At 54.7% G+C, this 24,474-nt stretch overlaps 2 protein-coding genes and 1 pseudogene across 2 annotated transcripts in view; 1 reads left to right on the forward strand and 2 right to left on the reverse strand.

Annotated features, from left to right (window-relative positions):
• Positions 1-4,965: 4,965 nt before the first annotated feature.
• On the reverse strand, positions 4,966-5,923 carry LOC138822575 (ATM interactor-like; annotated as a pseudogene).
• A 1,165-nt stretch (positions 5,924-7,088) lies between these two features.
• LOC138822576 (scavenger receptor cysteine-rich domain-containing protein SCART1-like) overlaps positions 7,089-24,474 on the forward strand; it is a 48,496-nt gene continuing 31,110 nt past the window's right edge. The window contains exon 1 of the mRNA XM_070015396.1: positions 7,089-7,186. Coding sequence (XP_069871497.1) covers positions 7,105-7,186 — 82 coding nt within the window. The 5' untranslated portion in view covers positions 7,089-7,104. The remainder of the gene's footprint in view (positions 7,187-24,474) is intronic.
• On the reverse strand, positions 22,265-23,420 carry LOC138822580 (olfactory receptor 6B1-like). Its single transcript, XM_070015399.1, has one exon. The coding sequence runs from the start codon at positions 23,381-23,383 to the stop codon at positions 22,265-22,267; it is 1,119 nt and encodes a 372-aa protein (XP_069871500.1). The 5' UTR covers positions 23,384-23,420.

A 24,474-nucleotide genomic window follows, 5' to 3' on the forward strand; every position in this document is an offset into this window, starting at 1 on the left:
AGGAAGTAAAGCTCCACGTCATTGCTACCTCCTGTGTCTCCTTTGTGAATTACTTCAAGATTCACTTTGCCGTTGTTCCAGGTTCCTGAGGGGTCGTGGTGGACTTGGAGCATCAGTGAAGAGCCCTCTTCTGTTGGAGAACTCTGCTTTTCAGATATCCTTCAGTGACAGGACATGGCGCTGGGCCAGCCAGCACCAAGGACCATCGACTATTGTAACTATTCTCTATGTTTGGTTCACATTTGCCTGTTTTATTGTTTGCCTTGTAGCATTTTATTATGAAACGGAGTGAACACAAGGCAAATGATTTTGTTGCTTTCCTCTAAGAGTGGTGAATTTGTGTTCTGATCACCGTGGATCTAAGGAGCTGTCCTTTCATTCATTGTTAGGGGCTTAACATGTTTTGTTAACATAGATCTGGTTTTAGTTTTGACTTTAGTCTCAAGACAAACATCCTAGTCTTGTAACATAGCTTTAGTGCTTAAGTGTTGCTTTTTGAGGTTGTAATAAAGATCATGAGGACTTCCATTCCCTTTCCTCTTCCCTCCTTCCTTCCTTCCTTCCTTCCTTCCTTCCTTCCTTCCTTCCTTTCTTCCTTTCCTTCCTCCCTTCCTCCCTTCCTTCCTTCCCTCCCTCCTTCCTCCCTTCCTTCCTCCCTCCTTCCTTCTTTCCTTCCTTCCTCCCTCCCTTCCTCCCTCCCTCCTCCTTCCTTCCCTCCCTTCTTCTTTCCTTCTTTTCCTCCCTTCCTCCCTCCTTCTTTCCCTCCCTCCTCTCTCCCTCCCTCTCTCCCCTCTCCCTCCCTCCCTCCCTCCCTCCCTTCCTTCCTTCCTTCCTTCCTTCCTTCCTTCCTTCCTTCCTTCCTTCCTTCCTTCCTCCTTCCCTCCCTCCCTCCTTCCTTCCTCCCTTCCTTCCTTCCCTCCCTCCCTCCCTCCTTCCCTCCCTCCTTCTTTCCCTCCCTCCCTCCTTCCTTCCCTACTTCCTCCCTCCCTTCCTTCCTCCCTTCTTTCCCTCCCTTTCTCCCTTCCTCCTTCCTTCCCTCCTCCCTCCTTCCTTCCTTCCTCCTTCCCTCCCTCCCTCCTTCTTTCCTCCCTTCCTTCCCTCCCTCCCTCCCTCCCTCCTTCCCTCCCTCCTTCTTTCCCTCCCTCCCTCCTTCCTTCCCTACTTCCTCCCTCCCTTCCTTCCTCCCTTCTTTCCCTCCCTTTCTCCCTTCCTCCTTCCTTCCCTCCTCCCTCCTTCCTTCCTTCCCTCCTTCTCTCCCTCCTTCCTTCCTTCCTTCCTTCCTTCCTTCCTTCCTTCCTTCCTTCTTCCCTCCCTTCCTTTCTTCCCTCCTTCCCTCCCTCCCTCCTTCCCTCCCTCCTTCTTTCTTTCCTTCCCTTCCTCCCTCCCTTCCTTCCCACCTTCCTCCCTCCCTTCCTTCCCTCCTTCCTCCCTCCCTTCCTTCCCTCCCTTCCTCCTTTCCTCCCTTCCTTCTCTCCCTCCCTCCCTTCCTCCCTCCCTCCTTCCTTCCTCCCTCCTTCCCTCTCTTCCCTCCCTCCCTCCTATTTTCATTCTTTCCTTTCTGCAGCATTCTACCGTCCTCAGCTAAGGACTCAAATCTTTAAAGCTTAAACTTCTTTGGCTTCTGTTTTCTTTTGATGCCTTTCCCATCCCACGTGGCTTGTCTTCTCTGGGCCTGGCACAGGATGACCAGTCTGGCCCTCTCTGTGCCTTGGTGCATTGGATTCAGTGCTAACCCTGAGCTCCACACCTTGGGACAACATGGGGCACGTTGAACATCAAAATGTACCCTGGCTACGCGGATGGAGGGGCACTTCCGGCGCAGACCGGCAGCGGGTGCTGGTCAGGGCTTTTGCTGCGTGGGGAGCGTCTGACGCCAGTTCCTTGGTGCGGTGTCTGCTGGAGCTTTGCACCAGATTCGCAGGAAACGGCCTCTCGGAGCTGCCTCACAGCCCAGCCTCGGGCTGGTGTCTGCTCGGATAGAGCTGAGCAGACGGGGGCCCCGCATTGCCTGTCAAACGGAAACCATAAAAGACGCAAGCAAAGTGATTTCGGTAACATTTTCAACCACAGTATCGCAGATCAGGGCAAAAGCAAACACCGGAAGGAAAAGAGTGGGGTGGGATGGAGGGAGGAGCTCCCTGGATGGAGAGGCTGGTCCTGCCTGCGCCCCCAGAGAGCAGCCATGCCCTGTGCTGTGTGGGGTGTGAGCTGCGCCCCTGGAGAGCAGCCATGCCCTGTGCCCTGCGCCCCCGGAGAGCAGCCATGCCCTGTGCCCTGCCCCCCAGAGAGCAGCCATGCCCTGTGCCCTGTGCCCCAGAGAGCAGCCATGCCCTGTGCTGTGTGGGGTGTGAGCTGCGCCCCTGGAGAGCAGCCATGCCCTGTGCCCTGCCCCCCAGAGAGCAGCCATGCCCTGTGCCCTGCGCCCCAGAGAGCAGCCATGCCCTGTGCCCTGCCCCCCAGAGAGCAGCCATGCCCTGTGCTGTGTGGGGTGTGAGCTGCGCCCCAGAGAGCAGCCATGCCCTGTGCCCTGCCCCCCAGAGAGCAGCCATGCCCTGTGCCCTGCGCCCCAGAGAGCAGCCATGCCCTGTGCCCTGCCCCCCAGAGAGCAGCCATGCCCTGTGCTGTGTGGGGTGTGAGCTGCGCCCTGGAGAGCAGCCATGCCCTGTGCCCTGCGCCCCAGAGAGCAGCCATGCCCTGTGCCCTGCGCCCCAGAGAGCAGCCATGCCCTGTGCCCTGCCCCCCAGAGAGCAGCCATGCCCTGTGCTGTGTGGGGTGTGCCCTGCGCCCCAGAGAGCAGCCATGCCCTGTGCCCTGCCCCCCAGAGAGCAGCCATGCCCTGTGCCCTGCCCCCCAGAGAGCAGCCATGCCCTGTGCTGTGTGGGGTGTGAGCTGCGCCCTGGAGAGCAGCCATGCCCTGTGCCCTGCGCCCCAGAGAGCAGCCATGCCCTGTGCCCTGCGCCCCAGAGAGCAGCCATGCCCTGTGCCCTGCCCCCCAGAGAGCAGCCATGCCCTGTGCTGTGTGGGGTGTGAGCTGCGCCCCAGAGAGCAGCCATGCCCTGTGCCCTGCGCCCCCGGAGAGCAGCCATGCCCTGTGCCCTGCCCCCCAGAGAGCAGCCATGCCCTGTGCCCTGCGCCCCAGAGAGCAGCCATGCCCTGTGCCCTGCCCCCCAGAGAGCAGCCATGCCCTGTGCTGTGTGGGGTGTGAGCTGCGCCCCTGGAGAGCAGCCATGCCCTGTGCCCTGCGCCCCCCAGAGAGCAGCCATGCCCTGTGCGGGGTGTGCTGCGCCCAGGGGGCCCCGCCTCCCTCTGTGTTGCATCTCCTTTGTTCGCTGGCCTCCAGGTGGAGCCCAGCCCTCAGGGGCAGGAGTTGTTAGCACCTGGAGGCAAGCCAGGGCCCTGGCTGAGGAGGACCAGGCCTTGAGGGCACGGACAGGAGAGCGTCTGTGGATTGGGGTTTGGGCTCCGGGATGCTGTCTCTGTGGAGACAGCAGGGCCGAGGGTCCTGCGGTGATCTCTAGCCTGTGGGTGCCCTCCGGTGGCCCAGCGGAGGGTCACCAGAGCCCTGCACGAAGATGGGCTTCATTGCTAATGGGCTCTCTGCAGCACGCTTTTCGATGTACCTCTCTTTGCACCTGACTTTGGAGTGTCCGTCAGTTCTGTCAACGAACCACTGCTGATCTGTTGCTGTAACTTGAGTGTTGGTTTGTTCATATTTTCCCCGTGCTCTTGGATGTTCTCCTTCCATGCTGTGTACGATCTCCTTGGCTTTTTTTGACTGTGATTATTTCTCAGCCTACCTTGTTTTTGGTGAGCTTGGCAGTTCTGAGGAATTTTCTAGAACTCCTCAGTTGGGCTTTGCCGGGAGTCTCCGAATTGGACTGAAGTCACGGGTCTGGGGTGCATGCCATGCTCCTCATGGCTGCCGTGGCACAGCACCACTGACATCAACCCCAAGGAGATGCACCCAGGGCCACCGGCCAGACCCCAGGTTCTGTGGGACCCCGTGTCCCTGGGGGGGCAGGGTTAGCTCACTGCAGTGGCTTTGATTCCCTCTGTGGCTGGGGGTCACAGAAAACAAACACCAACACCTGAAGGGGAAAATTGAGCAAGGAAAGCCCCTGACTTAGTGCCAGGTGCAAACAGGGCTCAGAAAGCAGTTATTGCCAAGAGCTAAAGGAAGAGCAATTTCTGGGCTGGGAAGATGGCTCAGTGGTAGAGCACTTGCCTTGCATGCATGAGGCCCTGGGTTCAATTCCTCAGCACCACATAAGCAAAAAGAAAAAAGCCGGAAGTGGCACTGTGGCTCAAGTGGTAGAGCACTAGCTTCGAGCTGAAGAGCTGAGGGACAGCGCCCAGGCCCAGAGTTCAGGCCCCACGACCAGACCCCCCCCCCAAAAAAAAAAAAGGAAGAGCAATTTCTAATGTTGGTGATCTTAAGGTCGTCACAGCAAAAAGATCACTGGCCCCTTCCGGCTTCTTTGAGTTGATCAGCCAGCACATTCTGAAGATCTAACCAACAATCATCTGTTTAATATGGCAGCATACACAGCAGAGTCCCAGCAACTCAAGATTCCAGCAACACCCGGAACGTATTCAGATATTCAGGAGAATCTTCAGCAGGGCCCACCTCTCCTTTCTCTTTAACATCTTACACTTTACAGTGCACTCACATTTATACACAATTTTTGTTTTAACAAGTATAAAAGGCAGAGAAATGAGAGAATGAACGGTCATGGTCACTACCTTCCACGCCAGCGCCATCAGCACTGTTTTGTGTTCTCAGGCTCCAAGGAGCGAGTACCATCCATGGCAGACTTGTGTTCAGAGGTTGGAGACTGCGTTCAACTTCACACACAGAGCTGAACTGGCCATGACAAAGTTGTTCGTGGCTGAGTTTCACTGCCGGTGAAGAACATCTTATGGACAGCTCATGGTCGATGTGGCACCTTGCTTCAAAGCCAGAACTCATGGTCGTATCCCTGTGCTGTTGGACTGGGCCTTGCTCTCCGGAGCAGGTGTGCGTCTGGTACCGAGGGTCCTTTGGTTTGCGTCTCTGTGTCGGAGGAGTTGATGCTCACGGAGAAGCTGCAGTGTTTCAGAAGGCTTCCTAGGGCAGCTGAGGACCACTGACTAAGAAGTTCAAGTAAGCCTGTGTCTGTGTGTCAAACATCTCCAGGCCTAAGAAATTCAGCTCCCCTTGCAGCCATAGGGCTGAGCAGAGGGGTCTGCGAACAGGAAGTCGGTCTGGGTCTCTGCGTCCAGTGACTCCAAGACTGGCTCGGGGTCATGGTGCTCAGCCCTCTCTCTTCTGTCTGAGTCTGGATATTTGAGGCTGGAAAGAACTCCTCAATATCAAAATCAATCCCAGGGTTCTGAGTTGGGCTAGAGGGAAGCTGGGTGTCAGGTCTGAGATTGGAGTCAGACAAAAGACTGTATTTATCCAGTGTCTGACCTGGGATGTTCTCTAAGTCACTCAGTGATGCTATGGTCTGCTCTGGTTATCTGTCGTGTTCTGTGCGTGGAGCATACGGCTCTGCTCAGCGTGGCTTCAGACCCTCATGTCTTGATTGACGTCTTGGGATCACTCTGAGGTAGCAGACTCTGAGTCACCAGCTCTGCCACTAAACTGCTTATTGCATCATCTGTAGGAACATTGTAGGGTGAGTGCACCCTCCATGGTCCGTGGGCACCTGTGCGCTGTGGCGGTTTCTATGCCACTGGTTTGGGTTTCTCTGGAGATCCCGCCTGGCTGGAAACCAGTGTCTGAAAGCTTTGGTCCGAGCAGCTGTGGACGAAGTTACCGTAGGGCAGAAGTGTCTGGGTGTGGACACTGATGGGAAGGGTCATGAGAATCAAAGGACAGATCTGTCGGAGAGCAAGACAACATGGAGGCATCAGGGCCAAGCTGCTGAGCAGAAGGCATCAGGGTTGGTGGGATGGGGCGTCAGCACTGAGCACAAGGGGTCAGGGTTGGTGGGATGGGGCGTCAGCACTGAGCACAAGGGGTCAGGGTTGGTGGGATGGGGCGTCAGCACTGAGCAGAAGGCATCAGGGTTGGTGGGATGGGGCGTCAGCACTGAGCAGAAGGGGTCAGGGTTGGTGGGATGGGGCGTCAGCACTGAGCAGAAGGGGTCAGGGTTGGTGGGATGGGGCGTCAGCTCTGAGCAGAAGGCATTAGGGTTGGTGGGATGGGGCGTCAGCACTGAGCAGAAGGGGTCAGGGTTGGTGGGATGGGGCGTCAGCACTGAGCAGAAGGGGTCAGGGTTGGTGGGATGGGGCGTCAGCACTGAGCACAAGGGGTCAGGGTTGGTGGGATGGGGCGTCAGCACTGAGCACAAGGGGTCAGGGTTGGTGGGATGGGGCGTCAGCACTGAGCAGAAGGGGTCAGGGTTGGTGGGATGGGGCGTCAGCTCTGAGCAGAAGGCATCAGGGTTGGTGGGATGGGGCGTCAGCACTGAGCAGAAGGCATCAGGGTTGGTGGGATAGGGCGTCAGCTCTGAACAGAAGGGGTCAGGGTTGGTGGGATGGGGCGTCAGCACTGAGCACAAGGGGTCAGGGTTGGTGGGATGGGGCGTCAGCACTGAGCACAAGGGGTCAGGGTTGGTGGGATGGGGCGTCAGCACTGAGCACAAGGGGTCAGTGTTGGTGGGATGGGGCGTCAGCACTGAGCACAAGGGGTCAGGGTTGGTGCGGCGCTGGATGGTCTGTCTGCACATGCAGCTCTTCTGACATGTGTTCTCTAGTTCTTATAAAGCATTCAATGGACTTTTACCCATGTTCACGTCCCAGCAACAGGACTGACACTATTTGAAAGAGGTAGGAGCAAGCCCCTGGACCCAGACCAAGGATCGAGCTCCACAGACAAGGGCACCATGGGGCACAGCCCCCGGGGCAAAGCCCTGACCTGTGTCCAACACCACGGCACAGCCCCCGGGGGTGGAGCCCTGACCTGTGTCCAACACCACGGCACAGCCCCCAGGGCAAAGCCCTGACCTGTGTCCAACACCACAGGCCGGCCCCTGGGGCGGAGCCCTGACCTGTGTCCAACACCACAGGCCGGCCCAAAGTGTTGCAGGCATGAAGCCTGGCCTGGGTGAAGACTGCATGACTGGAAGGTTAGCGCTGGAAAGCCCCAAGGACTTCGCAGAGAGGCCGAGACTGCTTCCTGGCACGAGAGCTCCAAGAGGTGATGGGGTTTTATTTCTGAAGGTCTGGGTTCCTGCGTGTCTGGTCTTGGAGTTGGTTGGTTGTTGAGTGACTGGATGTCGTATTGGAAGTGTCTGGCTTTGCAGTAAGTTTCCGTTTTCTTGTTTCACTCGGTGGCCCCTGCGGCCTGCAGGGTCCTGTGGTCAGTCAGAGGGTGTGAGCCTGCAAGACGTCCTGCTGACCTGGGGACCACATGTGTGCTGCCACAGTGGCCTCGCCACTGTCCCCGGTGCTTCTTCGCAGCATGTATCTGCACAAAGTGCTATTTTACGAAGGAACATTGAGAAAAGGGCCATCGAGGCCCCTAGGATGTCCTTCACCTGGACAGAGTGGACATCTTCTCTTAGTGTTGGATTTGCCAGGCTGCCCTCTGGCTGGTGGTGGCCCTGTGTGTAGAGCAGGGCGCAGGGCATAGGATGTTGTCCACAGGGCCCGGGACAGCTCACTCACCCGTGGCTGGATCAGCCCACAGACCAGGAGGTGGAGCTGCGGGCCGCAGCTGCCGCGGGCGGCTTCCTGAGGGCCGCAGGCAGCAGCCTCTTGGGCTGGGCCTCAGGGTCCCGGGGGCAGGGGCTTCACTAGTTACAGTATGCTCTAGGTTGGAGTGGTTACTTTCAGAACTTGAAATGCATTATTTGTCGCCATCCAGGCTTACAAGGTTTCACTTGAGAGATCTGCTATCGTTCTGATGAGGCTCCATGGCAAATGTCCTGGTGTTTGTCTTATGCCGCTTTCGGTATGCTTTCTTTCTTCTGCACACTAAATACCTTACTGATGATTGCCTTTTTTTTTTTTTTGTCAGTCATAGGGCTTGAACTCTGGGCCTGGGTGCTGTCCCTGCACTCTTTAGCTCAAGGTGAGTGCTCTACCACTTGAGCCACAGCGCCATATCTGATTTTCTGGTGGTTAATTGGAGATAAGAATCTCATGGACTTTTCCTGCCCAGACTGGCTTTGAACCATGATTCCTAGATCTCAACCTCCTAAGTAGCTAGGATTACAGGCGTGAGCCACTGGTGCCTGGCTGATGATTACCTTTGAGTGGTTGTTTTCTGGTTTGGGCTGTTGAGTGTTCTAAAGGCCTCTTATCCCTGGATGGCTGTTGCTTTATCAAGATTTGGGCAGTTTCTCCACCTATTATTTTATTACACTCCTTCTCATTTTTCTTCTTTTCTTTTCTGGTACTGGGGCTGGAACTCAGAGTGTTGTACTTGTTAGGCAACTGCTTTTCCACTGAGCTACATCTGAGACCATACTTCTCATTCTTCTATGCCCATGGTTCTTAGGTTTGGTCTCTTAATACTGTCCCAGAGGTTCTGCATGTTTTTCCTACTCAAATGTCTTCATTTTCCCATCTTTCTTCATTGGGCTATTGTAACGCAGCTACTGTGTCCTTGAGCCTTGTTAGTCTCCTGCTGATCGGAGATACATCTGGGAGACATCTGCTGAGAGCACACCTGTTGATAGGACAATTTCTGGAGACATTTACCAAGACCCCTCGCGGGGAGGCCTGCCGGGGAATGCCTATGGGGCACTGCTGAGGGGCATGTGTCCTTCTGGTCTGAAGGCTCTGGTCAGGCCTGGCTGGGGCCGGTGCTGCAGTTCAGCCCTGGGAACCTTGGCCTTCTGTTTGCCGTTCTCCACAGGCCTCTCCACGCAGCAGGTGGCAGCGGTTTCACCTGTAGGGAGCCGACCCCTTGCAGGGCCGCTCTGAGGTCCCGCGTCCCCAGGGCCCGTCCTGCGCCCCTTCTTTGACCTCTTCCACCCTGGGGCTGGGAGCAGTGTGTGATAGATGTTTTTATTTTGAGCTCTGTTTCTGATGAAAAAGTTTGTGTGCATTAGGCCACTGGAGAATACGGCACAAACCTCTCAGTGCTCAATCAAACTTACAGCTTACAAACATTGCAGCCAATTTTTGTGAGAAGCTGTGATAGCCAGGGGACCCTGTGTGGTTTTCCCTGTAGCTCCATTAAAAGAAAGCAGCAGGGGCTGACACCACTCACCCACTCTGTCAGGAAGTTGCCGGCCAGCTCATTAGGAAGGGAAAGGTCCAGGGTGTCATCATGAATAATTATAATTATAATTCCAATTATAATGCTTCAAATTCACCACGGGGTTTGGCTCAGAGGAGTTGATTAATTGTGAGTCAGATGATGAGCTCTCTTGAGGGATGGGGTGTAGACTGCAGCAAGTGGGGAGCCAGGGGGAGGCAGGCTCATCCCAAAGTGCTCCCCGGGGCCGGGACTGTCGGAAGAGGGGCCTGGCAAATCGGGTTGTTGCCTGGTCTGGTGGGGTTTTCCTGAAGGAGCCTGTGGCTGCGTCCCCCTGTGGTGGTGCCAGGCTCGCCGTGGTCCCCTGTCTGTCAGGCCCTGAGCCGGGAGGAAAGCCTTCCCAGACATGACCAGTGCACCAGCAGACTCTGCCTCTCCCCTCTGGGAGGAGTCATTGCCGTGTTCTTCCACAAGCTGTGTTTGGAAGGAACTTGGTAGTTTTTCTGGGTGTGTAAACTTTTTAAACATTTGCAATAGCTAGTATACATCTAGGACAAACAGAAAAGGCCAAAAGCTATGCCCATATGACCAATAAGACGATGCTAAGTGAAATGAACCCCAAGATAGGGACATGAGGTTTTATTTTTCTTGCGTTGTTTTTAATGTACTTATAATATACTAGGTGATTTTTTTTTGTTCTTTTGTATGTTCTTCCCCCATGGTATAACCCCAGTTTTCACTGTAGTTGATTCCAGTGCCCTGCATCTTTTCTAATTTGGGGAGAGGAAGGGAAATAACAAAATGCTGAAATTAGGATACAGGCTAACCCATTGTAACAATGAGATGTACAAGACACTGTGTTGAAAACGAACTTTACAACTTCAGGGAGTGGGGGAGTTGGGGAGATGGGGAGGGAAGGGATGGTACGGGAAAACAAAGGAGGGGGTAACAATGCTCGGTAGAAAATGTACTCATTACCCTACTCATGTAACTGTAACCCCTGTACAGCATCTTTACAATAAAAACATAAAAACATTTAGAAGACTGTCAAGCCATGAAGGTGTGATTTCACGAGCAGTCATATGCCGAACATGACCGCAGCCTCCATCACACCCGCCCTGGCCTCCATCACACCCGCCCTGGCCTCTATCACACCCGCCCTGGCCTCCATCACACCCACCCTGGCCTCCATCACACCCGCCCTGGCCTCCATCACACCCGCCCTGGCCTCCATCACACCCACCCTGGCCTCCACCTCACACCCGCCCTGGCCACCATCACACACCCGCCCTGGCCTCCATCACACCCGCCCTGGCCTCCACCTCACACCCGCCCTGGCCTCCACCTCACACCCGCCCTGGCCTCCATCACACACCCGTCCTGGCCTCCATCACACCTGCCCTGGCCTCCATCACACCCGTCCTGGCCTCCATCACACCCGCCCTGGCCTCCATCACACCCGCCCTGGCCTCCATCACACCTGCCCTGGCCTCCATCACACCCTCCCTGGCCTCCATCACACCTGCCCTGGCCTCCACCTCATACCCGCCCTGGCCTCCATCACACCCTCCCTGGCCTCCATCACACCTGCCCTGGCCTCCATCACACCCACCCTGGCCTCCATCACACCTGCCCTGGCCTCCACCTCACACCCGCCCTGGCCTCCCTCCCTTCACACCCGGGTGCGCTGGCCTCTCTGTGGCGGTGGTCTGCTGGTTCCCTGGCAGAGGCCTGTGGGAAGCTCTACCGTGTCCTACCACCCACTGGGTGTGCTGTGTCAGCAGATCATGGCGCTTTGGTCCCCATGACTGTGGGACAGGAACATTGTTTCCAGTTTGGGGCTACGATAAACAACACTGTTCTGATGCTCTTGTGCAATTGGGAAAGAAGCCAAGAGTGCACTGTGAGCTTCTGCTGGACGCAGGCCGCGGGCCTGTGTACTTGCGTGTTTAGACTCAGCCAGTGGTGTTGGCGGCGGGCTGCGCTGCGCCCCCTTCTCCGCTGTGAGCGGCTGCAGGCCCTCCAGAGTGGCCTGCCGGCATGGGGCACTACCTTCCCACGCCACCGCTGCGGACCAGGCCGGCGTCCAGCCCTCCTTTCCTGAGGTCCAGTGAGTGGAACACCTCTTCTTCATTTGCCACTGGGATGTCGGTGGGATTTCCCTGGATCCTGGGTTTAGGAGCATTCTGTGGAACTCAGCGCATCTGGCCCAAGGACTGCTAACAGCTAGCAGTGCCCAGGACTGAGGGTCCGCCTTGCAGATGGTGGCCCTGCGCCCTGTGGCCACACCACACCTCCAACAGCTCTCAATTCGAAGGAGACATGACCAGTGTGTGTCTCTTAGGTCTTAAGCTATGTCGGATGAGACCAGAGCAAATGTGAATTGTTTGGTTTTGTGTAATCACGGGGGCTAGTCACATGGCTGTTGAGGCCAGCCTCCTCCCAGTGGCCACAAGTTCCTCCTCCCCCTCGCCTTCTGCTTCTCCTCCTCTTCCTTCTCCTTTCTCCCCCACCTCCTCTTCCTCCTTCTCCTTCTCTTTCTCCTCTAGTTCGGGGGTTTGAATTCAGGGCCTGGCATTTTTGTGCTCAAGGCTATTACTCTACCATTTGCACTATAGCTTCACTTCCAGTTTTTTGGTGGTTAATTGGAGAGAAGAATCTCACACTCACATTCCCGGGCTGGCTTCAAATTGTGATCCTCAGATCTCAGCCTCCTGAGTAGCTAGGATGACAGGTGAGAGCTATGGATGCCCAGCTATTATTTTTCAATCGCCTCCTCCCTGACTTTTTAAAAACAATCTTTGATTGGTTTTGTTATGCTATCTTCATATACATATCCTTTCCTTTTCCCAGCTACTGTTTTCTCTGACAGAGTTGCCCTTTACAACCATTACATATAATAGTAATATACCACAATATTTGTATAATTATAGCATTACCATTTTTAATATTCATATAAAAATGTTAAGATGTGGGCTGGGAATGTGGCTTAATAATAGAGTGCTTCTCTAGCATGCATGAAGCCCTGGGTTAATTTCTTAGTACCACATAGGCAGAAAAAGCTGGAAGTGGCGCTATGGCTCAAGTGGTAGAGTGCTAGCCTTGAGCATAGAGAGAGTTACGGACAGAGCCCAAGCCCTGAGTTCAAGGCCCAGGACTGGCAAAAAATAATAAATGTTAAGATCTACATTCCACATAAGTGAAAATATGCTACTGTCTGTCTTTCTAAGCTTGATCTATTTTTTTTTTTATTGCCAGTCCTGGGGCTTGAACTCGGAGCCTGGGCACTGTCCCTGAGCCTCTTCTGTTCAAGGCTAGCACTCTACTACTTGAGCCATAGCACCACCTACGGCTTTTTCTGTGTATGTGGTACTGAGGAATCGAACCCAGGGCTTCGTGCATGCTAGGCAAGCGCTCTACCACCGAGCCACTTTCCCAGCCCACATCTATCTTTCTTAACAGGACACTCTCCAGTTCCATTCATTTTTTTGCAAGATAAATAACATGGGTTCTTCTTTTTCTTTTTCTTTATGCCAGTCCTGGGACTCGAACTCAGTGCTGTCCCTGAGGATTTTTTGTTTTTGTTTGTTTGTTTTACTTGAGGATAGCACTCTGCCACTTGAGCCACAGCTCTGTTTTTGGCTTTTTAGTGGTAAATTGGAGAGAAGAGTCTCATGGGCTTTCTTGTTTGGGCTCCTTTCAGACTGTGATCCTCAGAGCTCAGCCCACTGAGTAGCTAGGGTTCCAGGCATGTGCCACCAGCACATCTTTATGGCTCAATTCTACTCCATCATATACATACACCACATTTTTGAAATCCAGTCACCAGTTGTTTGTCACTTTGAATTGTTTTTAGTATGAGATGTGAGACATGGATCTAGTTTCAGTCTCCTAGAGATTCTTTTTAAATTAAAAAAATTTTTTTTTATTGAGATTAAGTGATTACACAAATTTCACACATTTCACAGTATTGTGGGATAGTGTTACTTAAAGTCACAAACACATTTTTAAAAAAATTTTATTTTTATTTTTTGTGAACATACTGTACAGAGGGGTTACAATTATATGGGCAAGATAATGAGTACATTTCTCATCAAGCATTGCAGCCTCCTCCTTTGTTTACCCTTCACATCCCACAAACACATTTTAACCTTCACAAGGCAAATTGTCATTATCATGGTCTATCATGTTTGTGAATTCTATGAGCTTTGACAATACAACTATTTCTTCCACATCAGGTGATACGCATTTCTTTCCTTTTGCTTAGTGTAAGCTGTTCCCTCTCCTACATTCTTTTCTCCTACATATGCTTTTGGCATCTTTGTCAAAAATCTGATGGTGGTAGCTGTGGGGTTTATTTCTGGGATTTCTGGTTCATTGGTCTGTTTTTGTGTCAGTACCGTGCTGTTTGTGTTACTATGGCTTTGTAGTAAGACCTGAAGTCTGATGTGGATACTCCCAGCGGTGTTCTTTTTTTCCCCAGGAGTGTTTGGCTATTCAGAATCTTCTTCTCAATGAGGATAACATTGGGATTTTGACAGGGATTGCACCGACTCTGTAGATCGCTTTGAAGGTATAGCCATTTTTATAACTGTCGGTCTGTGAACACCGAGTCTTTCTTCAATGTCTTCTTCAGTTTCCTTTCTCTTACAGTTTCTATTGTAGAGGCCTCGTCTCTACAGAGGTCTTTCTTTAGTCAAGTTTAAGCCTCAGGTTTTGTGTGTGTGTGTGTGTGTGTGTGTGTGTGTGTGTGTGTGTGTGTGTGTGTGTGTGTGTGTATGTCATACTTGAGGCTTGAACTCAGGGTCTAGGTGCTGTCTCAGAGTTTTTTCATTCAAAGCTAGTACTCTGCTACTTGAGCCACAGCTCTACTTCTGGCCTTTTGGTGGTTATTTGGAGATAAGTCTCATGGACTTTCCTGGCCAGGGCTGACTTCAAACTATGATCCTCAGATCTCAGCCTCCAGAGTTGCTAGGATTACAGGCGTGAGCCATCAGTACCTGGCTGGAATTTATTTTTTTTAAAGATTGTCATGAATGGACATTCTTTCTCTAGTTACCAGAGATTTCAAACATGCTATTATACTATATTCTTTGGTAAAATGTCTATTCAAATTATATGCTATTTAGAAATGTGATTTTGTTTTGCCTTATTCAGTTTTGGATACAAGCTGTCTAATCAAAAGGTTCAAATTGATTTTAAACACATGCTTTGGAAATATTTTATTTCATTTTTTCATTAACTCAGCTGTTTCTTTTGAAGATTTTAAGTCACAAAGCCATTTTTACACATGTGAATTTTGCTTTTGCTTTTATTTTAAAAAAATTTTGCTTAACCCAAAGTAAACAACAGTGCCACTTCCGGTTTTTGAGTAGTTAATTGGAGATAAGGGTCTCACGGGGACTTTTCTGCCCAGGCTGACTTTGAACAGTGATCCTCAGATCTCAGCCTAAGTACCTAGGATTATAGGAGTGAGTCACCTGCGCCCAGCTGATTTTTTCCTTCTTAATGAAAGACTAATTTCTAAGCAATTATTTTTTTCTTCAGTGACTGATAGGAGTAAATCATTTTCCTATGCTTATTTGAAGATTATTTGTAAAACATAACTAGCCTTGTGTAAATGATATAGTATACAACTAGGAGAGTTTGTTGTTCTTTCTTTCTTTTTCTTTCTTCCTTTCTTCCTTTTCTTTCTTTTTTGTTGGTCGTGGGTCTTGGTCTCTGGGCCTGGGCACTGTCCCTGCACTCTTCAGCTCAAGGTGAGCACTCTACCCATTGAGCCACAGCACCACTTCTGGTTTTCTGGTGGTTAATTGGAGATAAGAGTCTCATGGACTTTCCTGCCTGGGCTGGGTTGAACCGCGATCCTCAGATCTCAGCCTCCTGACAGGTGTGAGCCACTGGCATTGGCTCAATGTCACCCTTTGAAGCCTCTCCCCTTCCTCCCAACCCCATTTTCCCTCACTTTTCTTAATTTTGTAGGATATGTGTTACATTTGATACTGTTAATTTCTGAAAATTACATCTTGCAAACTTGCTGAATAGTGTATTACTTCTAGTGCCTTTAAAGAATTTTATTGGAGTATCTCCTCGGCTGATCATCTTGTCCACAAGAGAGTTTTTACCTCTTAACCCACCAGGACCACCTTTACTCCCTTTCCCCTTATTGGGCTGTCTACATTCTCTGGAGCAGGGCTGGCTCCAGTGGCGGGAGTGGAGCTGCGTTTGCTCTGAATTGGAGAACCGCTGGAGCTCACTGTTGGTGGGGCTTCAGCGGGGCTTCCTGTTTATCACCGGGGTGAGGTATCCCGTATCCTGTTTCTTCTTTTGGGGGGAATAGATGCTCTAGTTTGTTTTTCTGCATTGAGTGAGAAGAGTCTGTGGTTTAGTTTTTTGCTGTGTACTGTGTGAGTTGCCCTGACCGATGGTCAAATGTTACACCAACACTACATGCCAGTGTGGACTACACTTGGACTGTGCTTTGTTTCCATCTTTGGATTTTACAGGATGGAATTTATTTAGAACGTTTGCTTCTATATTCATGAGCAACATAGTCTAATCCATAGTTTTCTTTTTTTTTTTTTTTAATTTGTGCTGGTCCTGGGGCTTGAACTCAGGACCTGGACACTGCCCCTGAGCTTTTGTGTTCAAGGCTGGTGCTCTACTACTTGACTCACACCTCTACTAGCTTTTAGGTGGTTATTTGGAGACAAGAGTCTTGTGGACTTTCTGCCTGGGCTGGCTTTGAACTGTGATCTCAGCCTCCTGAGTAGCCAGGATGACAGACAGGCGTGAGCCACCAGCATTTGCCTTAAGTAACTTTTTTTTCCCATTTCAATGAGTATTATTTTATATGATCAGATGCACTAAGTATTGCTCCTTTGTGCTCCTTTCCCTTGGTCTCACTGTGTATGAGTGTCTAGAGTCCTGTATCATTTTATATTACTTTTAATTGCTGTAGTTTTGGGATTTCTTTTATGTCCTAGAAAAGAATGTGCCCACATTCTATCATTCGATAGGATACTCTGCAGATATCAGTTTCACTGAGCTTCTCAAGCCATCCATATCTTTCTGACCTTCTACTTTTCCTGTATTTTGAGTCTAGTAAGCAGAACTGTGTTCCAGTTTTTTAACACCTGATCATGATTATATTGATTACTCCAACACCTTGTCTTTGATTTCTTCACACACCTGACTACCTTTATATGCTGAACACTGTACTTGAAGAGTAGTTTGACGAATGATTCACACTTCCTCTGAATTATTTTCCCTAGGAGGGAGGCTTTCGTTTGCTCTTCTTTCAGACACATGGAAATCTAGTCTGTGATTCTAAGTTCGAAGTCTGCACTCTGTTCTAACTGAGGGCCTCAGCGATTCTGGATCTGTGGGGGTTGGATCTTTTCTGGCTCACCCTTGAGGCTGAAGCATGCCCTTTGACCTTCCCAGATTTGCAGACAAGCAGGATCTAGAAGGTGAAATTGTGTGCAAGGCCACCTTTCTGGCAGTGATCATCCCCCGCCCCCCCTAGCTGTCAGCACCTCGGTCCTCCTGGGTTATTCAGAAGGGCATCTTTAGATTCCCGTCTGGATGTGGGGGTAGGGGTGGTGCCACTCAAGTTCAGGGACCTGGCTAGCGTGGGTCAGAGGCCTCCCGAGGTTTGCAGTGTGCACCTCCTGGCTCCTGACTCACAGTGGGCAGAGCACAGCTGGGGTCAGGACTGGGCCCGGCCTCTTCTGGACAAGAATGGAAATGATGTAATGTGTCCAGGTCCTGTGTTCCTGGAGCAGATTGAGTAAGTGCCAGCTCTCTTAGGCCCCCACCAACCCCACCAACCCCTGCTTCCTGTGTAGAGGCTTCTGCTGCCGCTTCCACCCTTGAGGGCCCAGCCCATGGTGCTGTAGCCTTAGAGAGACTTGACTGGGTCAGGGCTGTCTCTAGACAAACACACCTAGAATCGAGCTGTGAAAGTGACCCAGGCAAGATCCTCACCGAGGGGCTGGTGCTGGCACCGAGGCATGGGCAGTGCCCAGTGAGGGATGGACTCAGGAGGGGTGGATGGTGCCCAGTGAGGGATGGACACTGGAGGGGTGGACGGTGCCCAGTGAGGGATGGACTCAGGAGGGTGGACAGTGTCCTGTGAGGGATGGACACAGCTGGGTGGATGGTGCCCAGTGAGGGATGGACACAGGAGGGTGGACGGTGTCCTGTGAGGGATGGATACAGCTGGGTGGATGGTGTCCAGTGAGGGATGGACACAGCTGGGTGGACAGTGTCCAGTGAGGGATGGACACAGGAGGGGTGGACAGTGTCCTGTGAGGGATGGATACAGGAGGGGTGGATGGTGTCCAGTGAGGGATGGATACAGGAGGGGTGGATGGTGTCCAGTGAGGGATGGACACAGCTGGGTGGATGGTGCCCAGTGAGGGATGGACACAGGAGGGTGGACGGTGTCCAGTGAGGGATGGATACAGGAGGGGTGGATGGTGTCCAGTGAGGGATGGACACAGGAGGGGTGGATGGTGTCCAGTGAGGGATGGACACAGGAGGGGTGGACGGTGCCCAGTGAGGGATGGACACAGGAGGGGTGGACAGTGTCCAGTGAGGGATGGACACAGCTGAGTGGATGGTGCCCAGTGAGGGATGGACACAGGAGGGTGGACGGTGTCCAGTGAGGGATGGATACAGGAGGGGTGGATGGTGTCCAGTGAGGGATGGACACAGGAGGGTGGACAGTGTCCAGTGAGGGATGGACACAGGAGGGGTGGACGGTGCCCAGTGAGGGATGGACACAGGAGGGGTGGACAGTGTCCAGTGAGGGATGGACACAGCTGGGTGGACGGTGTCCAGTGAGGGATGGACACAGGAGGGTGGATGGTGTCCAGTGAGGGATGGACACAGGAGGGTGGACAGTGTCCAGTGAGGGATGGACACAGGAGGGTGGACGGTGTCCAGTGAGGGATGGATACAGGAGGGGTGGATGGTGTCCAGTGAGGGATGGACACAGGAGGGTGGACAGTGTCCAGTGAGGGATGGACACAGCTGGGTGGACGGTGTCCAGTGAGGGATGGACACAGGAGGGTGGATGGTGTCCAGTGAGGGATGGACACAGGAGGGGTGGGCAGTGTCCAGTGAGGGATGGACACAGCTGGGTGGATGAATGTCCAGTGAGGGATGGACACAGGAGGGGTGGACGGTGCCCAGTGAGGGATGGACACAGGAGGGGTGGGCAGTGTCCAGTGAGGGATGGACACAGGAGGGTGGACGGTGTCCAGTGAGGGATGGACACAGGAGGGGTGGATGGTGTCCAGTGAGGGATGGACACAGGAGGGGTGGATGGGTGTCCAGTGAGGGATGGACACAGCTGGGTGGATGAATGTCCTGTGAGGGATGGACACAGGAGGGGTGGATGGTGCCCAGTGAGGGATGGACACAGGAGGGGTGGACGGTGTCCAGTGAGGGATGGACACAGGAGGGTGGACGGTGTCCAGTGAGGGATGGACACAGGAGGGGTGGATGGTGTCCAGTGAGGGATGGACACAGGAGGGGTGGATGGTGTCCAGTGAGGGATGGACACAGGAGGGGTGGATGGGTGTCCAGTGAGAGATGGACACAGGAGGGGTGGACGGTGCCCAGTGAGGGATGGACACAGCTGGGTGGACGGTGTCCAGTGAGGGATGGACACAGGAGGGGTGGATGGTGCCCAGTGAGGGATGGACACAGGAGGGGTGGACGGTGTCCAGTGAGGGATGGACACAGCTGGGTGGACGGTGTCCAGTGAGGGATGGACACAGGAGGGGTGGACGGTGTCCAGTGAGGGATGGACACAGCTGGGTGGACGTTGTCCAGTGAGGGATGGACACAGGAGGGGTGGACGGTGTCCAGTGAGGGATGGACACAGCTGGGTGGACGGTGTCCAGTGAGGGATGGACACAGCTGGGTGGACAGTGCCCAGTGAGGGATGGACACAGGAGGGGTGGACAGTGTCCAATGGGGGATGGACACAGCTGGGTGGACGGTGTCCAGTGAGGGATGGACACAGGAGGGGTGGATGGTGTCCAGTGAGGGATGGACACAGGAGGGGTGGATGGTGCCCAGTGAGGGATGGACACAGGAGGGGTGGACGGTGCCCAGTGAGGGATGGACACAGGAGGGGTGGATGGGTGTCCAGTGAGGGATGGACACAGGAGGGGTGGATGGTGCCCAGTGAGCGATGGACACAGGAGGGGTGGACAGGTGTCCAGTGAGGGATGGACACAGGAGGGGTGGACGGTGCCCAGTGAGGGATGGACACAGTATAGGGCTGCGTGAAAGTGGTCCTGATAAAATTTTGGGGTTCACCCTATGGACAACGAGAGGCCTGCTGGTCCATATCTAGTAAGGCTAGGAGATAAAGAAGAGACGGTGTTGAAAAGGAATATGCTCTTTACCTGACCTGTGTAACTGTACCCCTCTGTTTTTAGCATTTCAGATAAGAGGTCGTTGACTGGGACGAAGCAGGGCAGGGTCCTGCCCGGGGTGGCATGGGCCGGGGAGGAGGGCTTGGGCATCTCTGCTGAGGGCCGGAGAACAGAAGCTGCAGGTGCAGTGGGGCTGAGCACTCGTGTCTACACCGGCCGTGGCTGGGGTCTGTGAAATGGAGGGTGAGAACTCACACTAGGGCTGAAGCAGAGCAGTGACCAGTGGCTGGCGGGGGTCTGCGCTGGGGCAGACTGGCTGTCCCCAGAGCCTCCTCTCTCCACGAGCCCCTGTGCTGTGCCGAGCTTTGAAGTAGCCCTGCCCTTTCCCCTTCAGCTCTTCCCCTTCTCGGGTCCTTTCTCCTCAGTGAAGAGATTGCATCACCATCTCTACCTCTGTGGCTCCCTACTACCACCTCTCTCCTGCCGTGAAGCGTTGGCCATGGCTTCTAATTTTCCCTCCCTCCCAGCAGCCAGTGCCTTGGGAGCCGCCTCTGTTGGTGCCTCCTTGGGCTAGTTCAGCCCTTGCCCTGCATGGTCCTCTCCAGCCCTGGCCTCAGAATGGAAATCTCACCCTGTGTCGGTGACACTTTGGTGGCTCCATGTCTGTGGAAGAGTCAGACCAGCCTTGGGTAAGCAGAGACCCTGGTCACCTGTGCCCTCCCCCCCTCCCCAGGCTCCACTTGCATGAGGACTGACTCACAAGTGCTCCTTGCCCCTAGGAGCGCAGTGGCTGGCCAGTGCCTAGTCTTATCAGCTGCCAGGCCTCACTGTGGACAAGCACTGGGCCCGTGTTTGGTGCCAAAGCCAGGCTGTGAGTTCTGGTCCTGGTCTCTGTGGGGCTGGGCAATTCACACCCAGGGCTGGCTTTCATGTGCTTCACCAATGAAGCAGTGCATGGGAGGCCAGTTCCGCCGGTGCTGAGCAGCTCACAGGAGTTTGGTTTAGAAGTATCTCTCTTCTGAAGCGTGATGCATTTCTGCTTTCAGACCTGTCTCCTGGCACATCTGCTCCGTCTCATTCAGTGCGCAGTGCGGGTGGAGATGGGTCTCACAGCTGTCAAGTCTGTGTGGCCTTCACGCCTGAGCTGCCCGCGTCCTGGCCTTGCTCCTCCCTCTCTCGGTTCCTGCAGGCATCTCCCTCAGGACAAACAGCACACAGACAGACGCCATACTAACCTCGGACCACGGGGCACCAGCCTCCCAGGACTTGGAGGACCAGGACTTGTGCCTCCATTGGTATCTGCACCCCTGTATCTTCACTCACAGGCCTCTGCTCCGGGCTGGGGCTTGTGCACTTGGAGCCAGCTCTCTGTCATCATGGAGTCGGTTCCGCACAGCTAAGCCCAATACCCAGGCATCGAGGAGGCCTCGGTACCTCTTGTATGCTGTGACAGTCCCGATGGCAAAGCGCAAGACTCCCAAGTGTCCACTGCGCAGGTGGACATGCTAGACGTTGTCAGCAAGGTAGCTCTGGGTCTGCATGCAGCTGCCACTGCAGGCTGGGGTGACGTGGGTCCTCATGATGCCAGGGGCCTGCACACATCACTGGCTTGCTGGCGTGGGCGGGGAGCTGGGGTAATGGTGCAGGCAGGCTAGGCCTCGTAGTTTGTGGAGAAGCAGAGGAAGCAGGCAAGACGAAAGCACTGAACTCTCTCTCTGGTCAACCGCTTGAGTCAGGTTTACGGTCAGCTTGGACACCAGTGGCTTAGGCCTTGGCTGGGCTCAGGGCCTTCTGTAGACACCACCTAGTAGTGGTGCTGGAAACGTTTGCCTGGAGGGCAGCCAGAGGTATCTAGAGGTGTCCAGGGCTCTGCGTTTTGTGATCTGGCCATGGAAAGCAGGGGAGGGCCTAAAGGCCGAGGCACTGAGGAGGACTGGAGGGGGCTCCTGGTGGGGGACTGGATGGGGCTCCCAGTGGGGGACTGGACAGGGGCTCCCGGTGGGGGACTGGAGGGGGCTCCTGGTGGGGGACTGGACGGGGCTCCTGGTGGGGGACTGGACAGGGGCTCCCGGTGGGGGACTGGAGGGGGCTCCTGGTGGGGGACTGGAGGGGGCTCCCGGTGGGGGACTGGACGGGGGCTCCTGGTGGGGGACTGGGTGGGGCTCCCGGTGGGGGACTGGACGGGGGCTCCTGGTGGGGGACTGGACGGGGGCTCCTGGTGGGGGACTGGATGGGGGCTCCTGGTGGGGGACTGGATGGGGCTCCTGGTGGGGGCCTGACTGTGGCCGGCGCTGGGGCTGGGCTCCAGGCCTCACTGGCTCCGTGGACTCTGGTACTCTGGGGCTGACGTGGACATGTCAGTCTCAGGTGGCTGCGAATCTTGTTTGTTTAGAAGAATTCTTGGTCATTCTCAGTCCTCTCTCCCCTGCCCTTCCTCTTGCTGAGCAATCTCTGCCCCTGCTTGTACCATCTGGATAGCTGGCCCTCAGGAAGGAGGGCCCACGGCAGAGATCACGAGGGCTGGGTGTGAGGATCTGCGTGCTCACGGGTGTGCTGTGCAGGTCAGGGGGTCTCTGTTCTGGTGTCCTCGTCTGCACCCTGGGGTGTCAGTATTTGCCCTGCTCCTGCCAATACGAGCATTAACCGTGGCCAGGTGGGAAGAGCTGCCGGGCTAGCACTGGGGCATCAGGGAGAGCTTGAGAGGCCGGGCCACGTCCACACTTCCGGGGGAGGTGAGTGCCTGGCGGCCGGGTGCTGGAAGCCGGGACTCGGGGGCCAGGGGAGGGCGTGCTGACCCCCCTGGCAGCCCGCCTGGCTCTGGCTGCCAGCCCCGCCGAGGAGGAGGCCCCAGCAGCTGGGCTGCCCTCTGCAGGGCCCGGTGCAAAGCCTGCTTAAACTCCTGGTTCCTCAGACAGTAGATGGCTGGGTTCAGAAGGGGTGTGAGCACGGTGTACACCACGGACACCAGCTTGTTATAGTTGAAGGAGTAGATGGCCCGTGGCCGGGCGTAAATGAAGAGGGAGGCTGAGTAGAAAATCACCACCACGGCCAGGTGTGAGGCGCAGGTGGAGAAGGCCTTCTGCCGGCCGTCGGCGGAAGGGATGCGCAGCACGGTGCTGAGGATGGCCGCGTAGGAGAAGATGGTGAGGAGCAGCGGCCCCAGCAGGATGAGCAGCGCCAGGAGGAAGTCCACCAGCTCTGCCACCGACATGTCGGAGCAGGCCAGGTTCAGCAGTGGGGACACGTCACAGAAGAAGTGGTTCATGATGTTGGGGCCGCAGTACCCCAGGCGGGAGATGAAGAAGACCTTCCCCAGGGAGATGGTGAAACCGGAGAGCCAGGAGCCCGCCGCCAGGAGGCTGCAGAGGCCGGGGCTCATGACGGCCGGGTAGCGCAGGGGGTGGCAGATGGCCACGTAGCGGTCATAGGCCATGACCCCCAGGAGCGAGCACTCGGTGCAGGCCAGCGCCAGGAAGAAGTACAGCTGCGCCATGCAGCCTGGGAAGGAGATGCGGCAGAACCGGGGCGCGGCCAGGCCCAGCAGCACCTTGGGCACCGTGACGGAGATGTACCACACCTCCAGGAAGGACAGGTTGCCCAGGAAGAGGTACATGGGCTTGTGCAAGGAGGGGCTGGAGCGGATCACTGTGACCACGATCAGGTTTTCTGTGATGGTCAGCAGGTAGGCCAGCAGGAACAGCACCAGCAGGGACAGGTGGAGCCCCAGGGAGCCTGGGAAGCCCACCAGGATGAACTCTGTCACCTCTGAGTGGTTGCCCTGAGCAGGCATGGTGCCCAAGCCCTGCCTGGAGACAGAAGAAGGTCAGGGTGAGGCAGGAGGGAAGGCCAGGGCCTCTGGAGACAAACCCCACTTGGGAGCCTGGTGACCCCAGGCTGACCTGGCTGGTTGTGGCATCTAGGCCTGCGTGTTGTCAGAATCAGACCAGTGCTGTGTGTCCCAGAGGGGACACCCTGGCTTGCAAACAGCACTTGGGATGTCCGTGCTGGTCTCTCGTCGCAGTCTGGCCCTTGCTGGGCTCGGCTGTCCACATGGCCGACAGAACAGGTGGACAGGATGGACAGGAACTTGGCCCTGCCTCCCGGCTGCCCCTTCCAGACCCTGTGCAGAGGAGGGGCTGCCTTGCCACGGCCTTTCCTCTCCCTGCCGGCCTGAGCGCTGTAAGCACAGAGCGCCCCAGGCCTTGGCCTCTGGAAATGTGCAGACCCAGCAGAGACCTAGTCCTTCGGAAGGCAGCGCTTTGCCGGCTTTACTGTGCAACCTCAGTCTACTCTCACGGTCTTTCTTCTTGCTTTTTGCTGGTCCTGGGCCTTGAGCTCAGGGCCTGGGCCCTGTCCCTGAGCCTCTCTGTGCTCCAGGCTAGCGCTCTACCACTTGAGCCACAGTGTCACTTACGGCTTCATGCTAGGCGGGCACTCTACCACGGAGCCACCTTCCCAGTCTTTCTAAATAAAACCCAGCCATTTTGCTAAGCATGCTGAGTACTTTTGTGAAGGATGTATTTGGGCAAGGTGGTTGAGGATGACCTTCCAGACTTGTTCTCCACTATTACCTTGTGTCCTGTGTACCTTCAGCCGAGGTGAACGGTGAACAGTACAGACTGCTGTGCTGAGTAGGGACAGTGTCTGCTGTGTGTGGGCAGTGTGTGTCTGCTGTGTGTGGTCAGTGTATGTCCATCTGCTGTGTGTGGTCAGTGTGTGTGTGCTGTGTGTGGGCAGTGTGTGTGTATCTGCTGTGTGTGGTCAGTGTGTGTCTGCTGTGTGTGGTCAGTGTGTGTCTGCTGTGTGTGGTCAGTGTGTGTCTGCTGTGTGTGGTCAGTGTATGTCCATCTGCTGTGTGTGGTCAGTGTGTGTCTGTTGTGT

The sequence above is a fragment of the Dipodomys merriami genome, unplaced genomic scaffold (genome assembly GCF_024711535.1).
Source record: "Dipodomys merriami isolate MVZ:Mamm:240054 unplaced genomic scaffold, mDipMer1.0.p SCAF_1120, whole genome shotgun sequence".
Taxonomy (NCBI): Eukaryota; Metazoa; Chordata; class Mammalia; order Rodentia; family Heteromyidae; genus Dipodomys; species Dipodomys merriami.

Excerpts from the sequence above, each read along its gene's own strand:
- LOC138822580 (XM_070015399.1), bottom strand. The coding sequence starts at position 23,383 with ATGCCTGCTCAGGGCAACCACTCAGAGGTGACAGAGTTCATCCTGGTG.